This window comes from Oryzias latipes, chromosome 6 (genome assembly GCF_053564925.1).
Source record: "Oryzias latipes strain Hd-rR chromosome 6, Olatipes_Hd-rR_3.1".
NCBI lineage: Eukaryota > Metazoa > Chordata > Actinopteri > Beloniformes > Adrianichthyidae > Oryzias > Oryzias latipes.
In genome coordinates, this window is record NC_136242.1 from 4076981 (window position 1) to 4090379 (window position 13399).

The window sequence follows — 13399 nt, forward strand, 5'->3', positions numbered from 1 at the left end:
GTAATCCATGGACACCAGTGAAGATCACAAATCATTGAAGAAAAAAGGTTCAGAGCACTGTCTAGTGGGTCTAGATGACCCAAATCCCAATGGTAACGTACCTAGGATAGCACATTAAAGGAGTAGACCTGCTGCGGCTGTTACCCTCATGGGCACTGACAGTAGAGTTTAGGGGTGGAGCAAAGGAATCCCAGTCACACAGAACAACCCAGCAGTAAGGCCCCAAGCCAAATTCTGCCACAGGTATCAATAATTATGCAGATATCAGTCTGCTTACAGAAGATAACATATTTTTTTAGAAACAGAAAAGATCATCTTAAAGGTACACTACAGCTACTTGTAATGAAATAAGTGCTCCGCATTTCACCCTGACTAATTATTGTGCACAAGAAGCCTATCAAAAAAGGGTAACACGTAGAAGAAAAAGACCATTCCATAAAATCCATACATTGCTTCTGTTCCACTGATGAGTGAGCTGCTGCCAAGAAGAGGTGAGAGGAAACTATCAGGGATGCCGGGTGCTTTACTTGAAGCTGACAAGAAAAGGAAAAGCATTGACACCTGCTCTCAAATGTTATTACTAATTCTGCATTTTCCCCCTCTTGATCTGTTTGCTTGTTTGTTTTCTTTTCTCTTGGAACAATCGATCGGTTTGGGACTCAGGTATGGCAGGTTTTCCCACTTCGACATTCAGTAATCCCATCTCACCCTCCTCCCTCTGAACAAGTGCCGTCTTATTCTGCCTTCATTCCTGAACGAAGCAGGGTTTTTTCCGTGCGTGTCACAGCAGCCCTTTGGTGTGAGATCACGTCCTTCTCTGCAGCCCAAGCGGCTGTTGTGCCGAGCGCGCACACGCAGGTGGCTGTGCAGACGCAGCGGAGCTTTCCCCTGCGCGCTCAGACTTTCCGCAGTTTTGTCTCACTCGGCGCCAAGGCAGCTCAGGGTTGATTTCATCATCAGGCGCGCGGTAGTCCGCGCTCACGCCTCCCACTTCGCTTCCCAGAGTGATCTGTGTTTGGACGGAGGACCCCATTTGCTCCTGAGGACAGAATGACAGGGGAGCGCACTGACGGAGACGCTGACGAGGTACAGTATGGCTCTCCCCTTTTAAATTAAATTATTTCCCCTTTTTGATATTTGCTTGTTGTTGTTTTATTCTGTTAAACTAGTTATTCTAGTATTTTTAGTTTCCTGCTGTGGCAAGCGCTGCGCTTTAGGAAAAAGCCAATTAACGCAACCAAATCCTGAGCTTTACGCGTCAGATTGCTCTGCTTCATCCAGGAAGAGACTTTAAAAGCGTTTAAAAGTTGGATTTTCAACCTCATTTTTCCACAAATGATCAAAATCATAAAAGCTTTGAGAGGATTCACTTTTACAACATATACTTGCATGTATGAATATTCATATTTTACAAATGTCACCTCTGGTAAAAAAAAAAAAAAAAAAAAAAAAAGATTAGTAGATGATATTCTGCTTGGATGGTGAGATGAAACACTGTTGCTTTTTCACAGAAAATGTTTTGAAGCGTTGCCATGCGTCCACATCCATGTGGAGCCAACTGTATGATAGGTCAGGACAGGAGCACTGTGTGGGTGGTGAGGACCCCTTGCGGCTGAGTGCAGGGGTGTGGTGCTGCGTGTTCAGTGCGCTTAAACCCATCCCTGTTCTCGAGGCAGGCCGGTGACTTGCACTGCAGTCTCGCTCCCTCTCGGCGCGCTGCGCACCACTCCGCCTCCACCACCTCCTCCTCTTCCTCACTTGTTTGCCTCCCTCGGATCTCCACAGGAGTTTCTGCAGTCGCCCTTCATCCGAAAGCAGGGGAACATATACAAGCCAAACAACAAAGACATGGACAACGACAGCGTAAACGAGAAGACGATGGATGATGTCCACACCAAAGAGATAGATCTAGTCAACCGGGACCCTAAACAAATAAACGACGACGTTGTCAAGGTGAGTCAGACCTGCTAATTTCGAACTTTTCAAGTTACTTTTAAAGTTGCAGCTGCAGAATCTTTCAAGACTTTTTGTGACAACAAAAAATAACAGTTGAGAGACTCCTGTGTCACAGACATTTCGGCCACTTTTTGCTTTTAAAGTCCAAGAATGTGATCAAAAACTGTCCAAGTGTTAAAATCTGGTTTGGTGTTTTCTGCGCCTGTGCGTCATCGTGCGCTCCCGGGGCTCAGACGCTGCTGCGCGCTGCCTCTCCAGAGCGGCCTCTTACTTTCTTTCCCCCTATTAGGAAGGAACTTTGCAGATGGAGTTGTGCTTTGCGCAGGCTGCACAGCCCATCTGCACGCACGGATTAAAAACGTGACCATCGGAACAAAGGAAACAGTACGAATTTCCTGTTTTTGGGACTCACGTTTCCCACAGTGGTTGCCTTGAAACCCTGAATTCTTTCCATAAGGGACATGCGCACAGAGGTTATGAGAGGGAGAGCTGGAAGCCACCTGAGGCGCTATGATACTGGAGGGGAGCGTCAGCTGTCTGTCACTCTCCACTCCAGCTGAGGCGGGCTTTCACATCAGAGCGGGGTCAAACAGCCCCCTGCATGAGAAGGATGGGTCAGGCCTCTGAAATGCCTGAACTGCGCTGTTAAAACAGGGAAACACCCAAGTAGCTGCTTAGTCAGAGGGGGATCCCTCACCACTCCCAGTGTTCTGATCTCCCCCCTTTCACCTGTCAGCATTCCAGCCAGAGGATTTAAATCTGAAGACATGTATGAATCGCTAAACCAACCGCCAAACTCATAAACAGTTCTTCCTCTCATGTTATTTCTGGAATTCCTCCACAAAATGATTCGATTTTATCAGATTCAGCTGATATTTCACTCCACGGGAACATTATCTGCAGTGTAACGTACAAATGTTGCCCCTTGGAAACACCCAGTCACTAGCATGAGACAAAGTGGGCACTAAATGCAGAAGTGAGTGAATTCAATAATGACCAACACATCCTTTCTTATTACACTGCACAGACTTGGCAAAGCGCTTAAGATTTCCTGTTTCTGTCTCTTCTTCACCGCTCTGCATCCTCCTGCTCTCAGTTGTGACGGTGAGTCAGACTCTCCCTGCGGTCAGGGCAGATTGAGGCTTTATGATCAAGTCAACTGACCGCCCTCAAAGTTAGTTTTCATCACATGGTCATGGACTGTAAACAAGAAACTTGTGTAATGAATTCCAGTTTCCATGATAACTTCTGAAAAGGTTTAAGCTATTCTTAAATCTGTGCTACGTTTAAGACCCACTCCATTGAAAATGGTGTTTTTGTTGTTTTTAACATGTTCTTGTGGTAATTTTCTGATGATGGAGGACTTATATAAAGAAAATGAAACTCAAAAACGCCATTTCTGAGTGTGTCTTTACTGAAATTGTTGTGATTCAGGAGCATAGAAAAAACTCTGAAAAAGATCGCATTGGTTGCATAGAAAATATGCTGGGTGTGCCACAAGCTCCCCGCTTTGCTCCATTCTGATGCATCCACTTGTAAACAGATCCATTAATGGTTTGTTTTTTCTGGTTTGAGCTGATATTTGGCTCAAAACTGCACGGCTGGATAGATGGCACAGATCAGAGTGGGTCTATAAGTAGAGCAGTCGTGTCTTTTCCGTTGATGGAAGCAGCTGGTTGGTATGAAAGAGCTAAATCCAGTCCGAACAGGGAATCCCTTCTGCGGTCATCCACTGTGTAATCAGCCACGCCGTCACACAGCTCCACACACATATGACAAGCAGCACACATCCTGAGTGCATGGATGCTTTGACTCATACATGTGAGAAAACCCACGGCTCTCTTGCAGCTGCAACCACAGCTGGCCTTAATCATCTGGCCACATGAAACAATGGATATTCCCTCTCAGAGCCTTTTTTATTCTTTCCCTTCCTTATGTTGTGGGCCTTTTTTATGTGCAGAGAGTGGAGGTCAAATGCCTGCACAGGACGTTTTTGAAGCTGCGTGGAGAAGCTTGAGTTCCAGCAGCAGACTCAGGTGTACCGAGGACAAACTAAAGAGGATGAACATCGTTTATTCATAGTGTTTGGTATAAACTTCACTTTTTAGCTTCAAACTTCCCTTTCCTTGGAGAATCATTCACATGGATGCCATTTAGTTTAACCCTTGTGCTATCCTAGGCACGTTAATATTGGGAGTTGGGTCATCATCTGGGGCGGCCGTGGTGCACAGTAGGGCGGTCGACCCATGAACATAAGATTGCAGGTTCGATTCCCGCCTTGCACGCCCATGTGTCGAAGTGTCCTTGGGCAAGACACTGAACCCCACCTTGCCTCTGGTGGGAGGTTGGTGCCAGTGTTTGGCAGCGGAGCCGCCATCAGTGGGTGAATGTGTGTGAATGTGTGTGTGCATGGGTGAATGGGACTGTGACTGTAAAGCGCTTTGGGCCTTCGTAAGAAGGTAGAAAGCGCTATATAAGTATACGCCATTTACCATTTACCATCTAGACCCACTAGACAGTGCTCTGAACCTTTTTTCTTCAATGATTTGTGATCTTCACTGGTGTCCATGGATTACATGAAATCTTTCCACCTTTATCCACCTTTGTCATGGTAGGGAGAACACGTCAATGTAAGGGGGGGGGTCATCTAAGATAGCACAAGGGATAAGAAAGGGGAGTGGACACATGAAAAAAAATCCAATTTTGCATATTGACCAATGTTTTCAATGCCGGTCATGTTAATTCGTATCTGTAACCAAACCGCAGACTCTCTTCCCCCGAAACTCCAGCAGAAGTCTGTTGATGCACCGCACTCTTCTGTCTTGTCAAGCATGTCTGACAGCCTGAAGATAAAACTCTGGAAATAGCACTTGGCCCTATTTACTCAATATTACGGTTGCTTTGCCAACTGGTCACATGTCGACCCCAAGACTGCATTGTTTCATATCAGGCCTCCCAATAGTCACCAGAGGTTCATACTGAGAATCAGCTGCTGATGGGATAAATGTGCTGCTGAGTGCAATCCAGAATGGATCCGAGGTCTGCAGGAAAAGCTTCAGGGACTTTTAGAAGTCTGTTTCAGTCAAATGATCCAACATTTTGGGCAAAGTGGGAGCTAGATTGAAAAAGATTGTTTTTTTGAAGTCATTATTAACAGAGTTGTAAAAAGCTTCATCTGCAGAACTGCATACAAACCCATTATGGTGTTTACTGCACGGGAAGTTGGTGTCCTCGGGTAACCTAGAGGATTTCCTCATTATGCTGCTCGGCATCACCAACCAACAGCGGCCCCTCATGGAGCTGTGTCGCTCTGCCTCTCCGGTGGGGCTGCTCTGAGGTGGAAAAAGGCTTTGGTTTCTGACAAAGACTGGAACCTGGAGCCACTTTTGGGTGGATCTGTGGAAAAACTGAAAGGGTGTCAGACTAGTTTGCACACTGAGTTTTGCCAGCTGTTGATCCAAGCAGCCACTTTAGCGCTGCTGTTTACTCTGACAGGAGCCTGGAGATCTCACACAGCTTTTCATAGAAATCAGCTTAGTGGCCCTGTGGGAGAGTGTCTGCCTGAGTCTGGGACGGTTTGAGTCCACAGTTCAGACACACGATAGTCTAAAAAAATCATACGCTGGATGAATTGTGGAGTCAAAGTAGTAAAGTGATTCCTACTGCTGTGGCTTTATTTCCCGGAGGAGGAAGTCAAATGCAAAGCAGATGTTTCACCTCATTGACAACAGGGTGACTTTACTTTACAGACTGTCTGTAATTGTAAAGGTTGTATAAAAAAGGCGTTTCTTTTTTAACGTTTGCACATAAACATGATGAGTTAAATAAATCAAGTCTCAGATCATTTTTGACTGAAAGCATAGTTTGGAAGGACAGGAGAAAATAGAAAAATAATCTGATAGTTTGAACTCGAACTTTGGGAGCAATAAATGAAGAAAACAGATTTAGATTCAAATAAAAAGACCAATTAACCCTTGTGCTATCTTAGATGACCCCCCCCCCCCTTCCATTGACGTGTTCTCCCTACCATGACAAAGGTGGATAAAGGTGGAAAGATTTCATGTAATCCATGGACACCAGTGAAGATCACAAATCATTGAAGAAAAACGGTTCAGAGCTCTGTCTAGTGGGTCTAGATGACCCAACCCCCAATGGTAAAGTGCCTAGGATAGCACAAGGGTTATGCTAAATCATAAACAGCTTGGGTGGTTTGGAAAATCCTTTTGTCACTTCTATAATATGTAACAGTGGTGCCTCCACACCCACAGAAGTCAGAAATTCCTGTTAGAAAAAGTTAAAAATGTGTTTACATCAGCTAAATTCAGGTGAACTGTGTTCATTCTCATGGTCTCTAAGCCAATCAGAGGGAGTGATGGGCGTGACTCCCTGCTCTGATTGGCCCAGATGCAAACATTCTTGGATGTCTGTGTGCAGATGTAACACTTGCTCAAATATGACTGAATCTTGAGTTTGAGTCGGTCCACAGACACCCGGTGCTGGCGGCAGTTGAAGGAAGCAAAAATAGTTTAACTACGGTGGCCCTGAAGTGTGCACGTCAACAAATCACTCGATGTAAAAAGATATAGAAGATCACAGCGACAATTAAAAATGAAAAACAAATAATAGAGACACAACATTACATTTAGGAAATCCAAACCAAATTCCAAAAATAAAAGAAACGAAATGAAAAAGGAAACGTTTCAGAAAACCAAAGTCATTTTCAGAAATCAAAATGAAAGTTTAAAAAACCAAACGTAGAAACCGGAGAAGGTTTACTGGTATGATGGGACATCACTGATTGGATGATAATGTTCATCCATCATTTTAACAGAAAGTTATTTGGCACGAAGCGCCGTAAACCAAAAACATGGATGTTACTGCTGACCCAAAGAGCTGCTGCTGTCAGACAACATTTGATTAAGACATGACATGCTCTGGACACGCTCTGCATGAATCACAAAACCTTTTATGAGTACGCAGACAGTAAAGACACATTAGAAAAAACTCAAATGTCAAAACTTAACCATCATCGTCCAATCGGCAGTATGCTATTATTTTCTGGCTTCTTCTTTCGTTTCATTTTTAACATTTTAGCTTGATTTCTGGAACACTTCATTTGTATTTTGTTGTTGTTGTTTGTTTTGTTTTTGGAATGTTTTTTTTATTTATTTCTAAAATGTAATGTTAAATACAGTACCGTGGAAAAGGTGGGTGCAGCCAATGTTCACGCTGGCGCCCCGGTAAGAAAAGCAGTACGGCACACCGGTGGAACGAGGGAAAAACTTTCATCTAGAGATCTATAATCATGATGTAAAAACATGAAAGAATGAAGCTCTCATTGAGTGGATCCAGTCTCCATCAAATGTAAAACACACAGTGATGCTGTGTTCAGGACCCTGTGAAGAGGACAAGAGGCGGGGCCAGTGCTGTATCCCTTGTGCTATGTTAGATGACCTCACCCTTACATTGAGGTGTTCTCCCTACCATGACAAAGGTGGATAAAGGTGGAAAGATTTCATGTAATCCATGGACACCAGTGAAGATCACAAATCATTGAAGAAAAAAGGTTCAGAGCACTGTCTAGTGGGTCTAGATGACCCAACTCCCAACATTAAAGTGCCTAGGATAGCACAAGGGCTACAGCAGCAAAGGTCGGGTTATAGACAGCAAATAGAATGAAAGCATCCTGCTTTTTCTTCATGGGAGGTGAAGGGGGGGAGATCCTGCCACTCACAGCTGGAATGTCCCTGTTTCCCAACACATGACAGCTGAGTAGCCTCTGGAGGCAAAGATCCTTCACTGCAGTAAACAAACTTGTGTGTGTCAGTCAGGATCTAGGGCAGGGCCGATGTTAAACCACATTCCAGCTGTGGCAGGAACAGATATAAATCTTGTCAGGAATCCCACCCTCCACTTTAGCAGAGCTGACATGTTAACTGGGAGGTGAAGTAGCAGATTTACAGTCTGAACTCATCAATTCTGAATTAATGAGTTCAGACTGTGAAACTTGCCTAGTAGCTGAGTCTGCCTCACGTCAGGACTCTTGTGAAATCTCTTCTCAGTTAAAGAAAGAGTTTGACAGGATGTGATCAGCACGAGGCTTATCCAAAAGATTTTCTGCTCAAGGCTTCATAATCTCGCATATCAGAAATGGTCTGTCCTATAATGTGTTGCTTTATGTAAGATCATCTAAACCAGGGGAGTCCAAACATTTTGTAAAGAGGACCTCACATAAATGTGTGAGGGCCAATCATTCAGCCTGCATGCTTTGTTTGAACGCAGAACATAAATGAGAACAAAATACTTTTTTACAAACTTACCGTTGATTTTAATGTGAATCTTTTGAAGACCAGAAATAAATCCAAAAAAAAAACAACCTTTGGTCAACATTAAATCTGAGTTCATATGAAATGTTACATGTTATTTACTATTGAATGCTCTCTGTAAACCCTTACAGTTCAATCATATGAACAGGAAAATAACACAAAGTTATTCAGAAGTGAAAACCACTGTGGTTTTGATCACAGAAACAAATAAATCAGTTTGACCCTTAAGGGGCAGAAGTTCAAGTAGCCACAGGTTGACAACGGCTTAGGATGTAATTCAGCCAATCACATTCTTAGAAAGTGCTGTGGGTCTCATATTATTGATTTAACCATAAGAGCCTGTGGGCCGGTAGAAATTGAAGTGCAGACTGCATTTGGCCACACTTTGGACATGTCTGATTTAATTTGACTTTTGAACTTGAACTCGTTTTTCATTGTCTTTTTTTTAAATATAAAACTGCCTTGCAGTGCAATTGTTTGATGGTTTGTCTCCGCCCCTCAGGTGGACTTCGAGGACATCATCGCTGAGCCAGCAGGGACCTATAGTTTTGATGGTGTGTGGAAAGCCAGCTTCACCACCTTCACCGTCACCAAGTACTGGTGCTACCGGCTGCTGACGGCTGTGGTCGGCATCCCCCTGGCACTGATCTGGGGAATCTTCTTTGCCATCCTGTCCTTCTTGCACATCTGGGCCGTGGTGCCGTGCGTCAAGAGCTACCTGATCGAGATCCACTGCCTCAGTCGCGTGTACTCCATCTGTGTGCACACCTTCTGTGACCCGCTGTTTGAGGCCATGGGCCGGTGCTTCAGCAGCATCCGAATCCGCACGACCAAGGAGGTGTAGCGGCCGGCAAACGGGTGGAGGAAAAAAGAACTGGGGTTGGGGGGGGGGGGGTAGCTGGAGCTAAGACCAGGGACTCTGGGAAAAACAAGGGGAGTTACTGGGGATGTTGGGGGGGGTGTTGTTCTGCTAGAATCTGTCTTTGGCTCTGCTATGCCGGTGTTATTAGGTGAAACACTCAAGCTCCATTTTTAATGCCACATGCATCCTTCCACTCTATCTGGAGCTGATCACACATGGATTCATGCATCCAAACTCTGCCGTGCTCTTTGAGGCGGGCGGAGCCGATCCTGGGGGGGTCATGAGGGTAAAACTACAGACAAAGAGTGAGTGCAGCCATGTTTTGGCTGACTCAGCAGAAATGAAACAAAAAGTCATTGACAGCAGCACAACCCCCCCCCCTCCCCATCTCATCTCTCGCCCCATCTCCCCAACCTGCCCCCCCCCATTCTGCAGTTAATTACACTGAGCTTTCCCACCTTCCAGCACGTATCTTCCTGTCTTCTGCCACGCCCTCTTCTCTGGGATGTGTACGTCATCCCTCTCTCTTTGTCTCAAACACATTTTAGTTTTCCTCCATCGTCTCCACAGCTGCAGGAAAATGTGTCAGAGAAACCTCTGTCACCTCACCTGGTGGGTGTGTTTTTTTTTGGGTCCGCTGTGTTGTTTTGTCTGACTGAAGCTCAGTGCCTTTCAAAGATCCACAACTTGTTTTTTTTTTCCACTCTTTGAATATGATGAACATTGAGGGGTTGACTTCATTGCAATTGGTTTGATGCCATACGCATGCGGGATCCAGGAAGCTGTGGCCTCTCATTCCACTGTGTTTCTAGTGAGCTGCCAAAATAAGAGTCTCAATTTGAGCTGCCAAAATAAGAGTCTCAACTTTGCAGATGCACCAACAGCCACGCTTTCACACCCATTTGTGTCGACTTTGTAATGCACTGTGGTACACTCACATGCATCGGAATTAAGACAATGTGAGGACAAATATGAAGCTTTTACTAATATGGGACCTCGTCTGTTTTCTTTGTTTTTGCTCTGCCAAACTTTGTGACTGTGGATGCACGGGAGCATCATAGTGACACCTCCACTCCGGGACATGGCCTGATCCAGGGTTCGGGCAGCTTGACCGGACGGTGCTTTGTTTTCTAGAGACACTAAGCTTCAACTGTCTGCCACCTTCAGTGTACCTGCTGTCTTCTCACAGGAACATCGCAGCACCTGTTTCTTGAGATGATTTTTTTAGCTCTGAAGGTGAAATTTTTATAAGAAATATTTTGTAATTTTCTCACTCTATTGTATATTATCACGCTGTGCACATTAAAATGTAATATAATCCACTGTGCATTTATGTGCTTTTTGTAATCCCACTTGCAGTCGTGGACAGAATGAAGAGATCACATGCATGTGGCTTTTCAGAAAAGTCAAAACAGTGGCCTTATTGTTCAGTTTCACTTGTGATGTTTAGTCATCGCAAATCTAATAGCCTATTAATTTACATCAGATGCTGCAGGGGCTGACTGGCTTCATTCACAAGCAGATGCTCCGCCCACAAAGCTTTAGTGGAAAAACTCAACTTTTTTCAAGAAATGTAAAACTTTAAATTGAAATGTTAATACACACACATAAAAAAGCCTTAAACAATTCAAAAACAATTCTATTTTCCTTCCATAATCTGAGTCTGCCAGTGAGATCTGGTTCCTGCAGAGTTTTTCAGAATAAAACAAGGCTTTTATTTTTTAAGGCCACCACAACATTTCTATGGTTACTCTATAAACAAACAGAGCCACTGAGCAACGCTCATGACACCAGAAATAGTCGACTGTCTCATGTGGAGTCAGACCAGAAGCAGGGAAATGCTCATGTAACTGGAACCTCAGCTCTGAACCTTCAGAAGTTTTCATGATGTCACAAGGTCCACTGAAACTAGGAGATTCCTGTTGCCATTGATCCTCCACCTGGCTTTCCCAAGATGCATTTGGGTATGGGACATTCGAGCATTTGCGGAATTGCACCATTATGTGACATGGTTTGATTGGAAGGCAGCTGCAGATGAGACTATCATTCATGACAGAATAAAGTGAATTGTTGCATTTGATAAAATGTATTTTCACCTTCATAAGACACAGAAGCATAACAGCTACTTACAAACCTCACAGAAAAAAATAGATACATAAATTTAGAATACTTTGGTCTTCATTTGTCATCTGATTTATGCTTTGTTGACCATCCAAAATTAAATATAACTATCATTTTCAGTTAAAGTCCAAACTCTTTCCATCACCAAGCAGAAACATTTGGTTTAAGATTTTTCACTCTGGATACCAGTAACTTATAAATTAAAAATGCTCTTCTAACAATTCCCTTGTGAAAGCCAAAAAACACAGAAATGCTGCAGTGGTGCATCATCAAAGGTCTGTTTCTCCAAATTGAACTTTAAAAGCATCTTGTGCAGAGATACAATGGCATCGGTTTGGGCTCAAATGAAAGTAAAACCCTTTGTGTTCATTTGGAAATTTTCTCTAATCCAGAAGGCTAAATGCTGGTCTATGTGTGTTAAAATGGTACATCCCTTGTGTAAAATCCTCTGAAAAGGATACTACAAATAACACATTTATTAAAAATTCAATTTAAAAAGATAGGTTTCTTTCCACCCTGCGACAGACTGGCGACCTGTCCAGGGTGGACCCGCCTTTGCCCAACAGCAGCCGGTACAGCCTCCGGCAACCCCATGAGCCCTACAGGACATAGCAGGTCAGGAAAACAGATGGAAGTTTGTTTCCTTTCAATGCATTAAGATGCTTTAACTGGAATATTCCCTAGTTCTGATTAAAATAATACCAATTCAGAACCAGAATTACTGCCAGTCAGAATGAACAGCTAAAAAGAAAAGGAAACAAATCAATCTGGACTAGAACCGATCTAATCAGTCGTTTTTCTCACTCAGAGCCTTGGCGCCAACACTTACTGTGCAACACTCACCTCTAGTGTCATCTACTGAGAAGTGCGTTTGCACCAATCTGAGCCTGTTCAAGTTGAAAGTTTACAATGGTAGAAATATGGTAGAAATTCACTCTTATCATATTAATAAAAGCCTTTAATGATAAAAATAAACACATTTTACTGGAAATCAACAAACCCTCTGAAAACAGAATTTATTGAACTCTTTAAAATAAAGCACAACAATAAAAAAAAAAAAAAAATATCAAGTAAATCTGGATTACTCCCTAAAGTGCCTTTATTTTCTCTTGTCCCAGCCTCCATTTAAATAAAATGAAATACAATTCAAACATATTATTTTGTTTAAGTGATCCATTTGGGTCTCTTGTAACTGTGGGAATATTTTTTTGAGTAAAAAAGTATTTCTAAATTAGTCATGGAACGTGTGTCCCACAACAAGCACACAACCCTGTTACTCTTACCTTTTTGTCATGATAGAAGAAGAATCTAGCAGAGAATCACATGATAGGCTGGACTTGATATTAGTTTTTTTGAAAATACTGAGTAGAGCAAAGGGATTTGTTCTCCTCCATTTGTCTTAATTTCATAACATATTTAGAATGGATTAAACGTCTTTACCCAATACAACCCTGACTGTTACCCCTAACAATCAGAGTAAAACTAGTATTATTATTATTATTCTTATTAGTATATTTTGCTTATTTACATAAGTAAGTTTGTCGCACAGGTCATGAGAAACAGCTGATGACCTAGAGGTCAACAAGCTAATACTACAGATTTGCAACCTTGTCACCTGGAATAATTGGCAATGTTTTGTAATCATCAAATATTTAATGTAATAAGAATTGTACAAGTTATCTGTAAGCTGAACTTATCAAGCCTTTGACAGTTTATTACCTGTTATCTATAAATATGTAGCAGAAAATCAAAAAAGTGAAGGTTTACTTCCTTAAGAATTTTGAAGCTCAAATGTCTTCCAGTTCTGGAAGGACTGGAGACTTTCTTTGAGAACGAAATCTGGAGCAGATCCAGAACCAAGTGGTTTCTGTCTTTTTGGACCAGCTGGGGGAGTTAGAGGGCAGCAGAAAACCTGTTTTGCTGAGGGAGGGACTAATACCATATCACCAACAACACTTTAAAAACATGTTTGCTTCAACCAATCAGGTGGTTGTGAGTTCTTTTCTGTTGTTTTTTTTTTTTTTTTTTTTTTTTGACACATCCATCTTCTTAAAGTCCATCATGTTGGAGAGCAGAGATGAACATCACAGAAAGTTAATAAGATCACCTTCAATGGCATTTTGCCCATAGATTT

General features: G+C 42.9%; 1 protein-coding gene across 1 annotated transcript; it reads left to right on the plus strand.

The window, feature by feature from the left end:
- The first annotated feature begins 465 nt into the window (after positions 1-465).
- On the plus strand, positions 466-10466 carry cav1 (caveolin 1). Its single transcript, XM_004086229.5, has 3 exons — positions 466-1086; positions 1786-1953; positions 8785-10466. The coding sequence occupies exons 1-3, from the start codon at positions 1051-1053 to the stop codon at positions 9124-9126; spliced, it is 546 nt and encodes a 181-aa protein (XP_004086277.1). The 5' UTR covers positions 466-1050; the 3' UTR covers positions 9127-10466.
- Positions 10467-13399: the final 2933 nt, after the last annotated feature.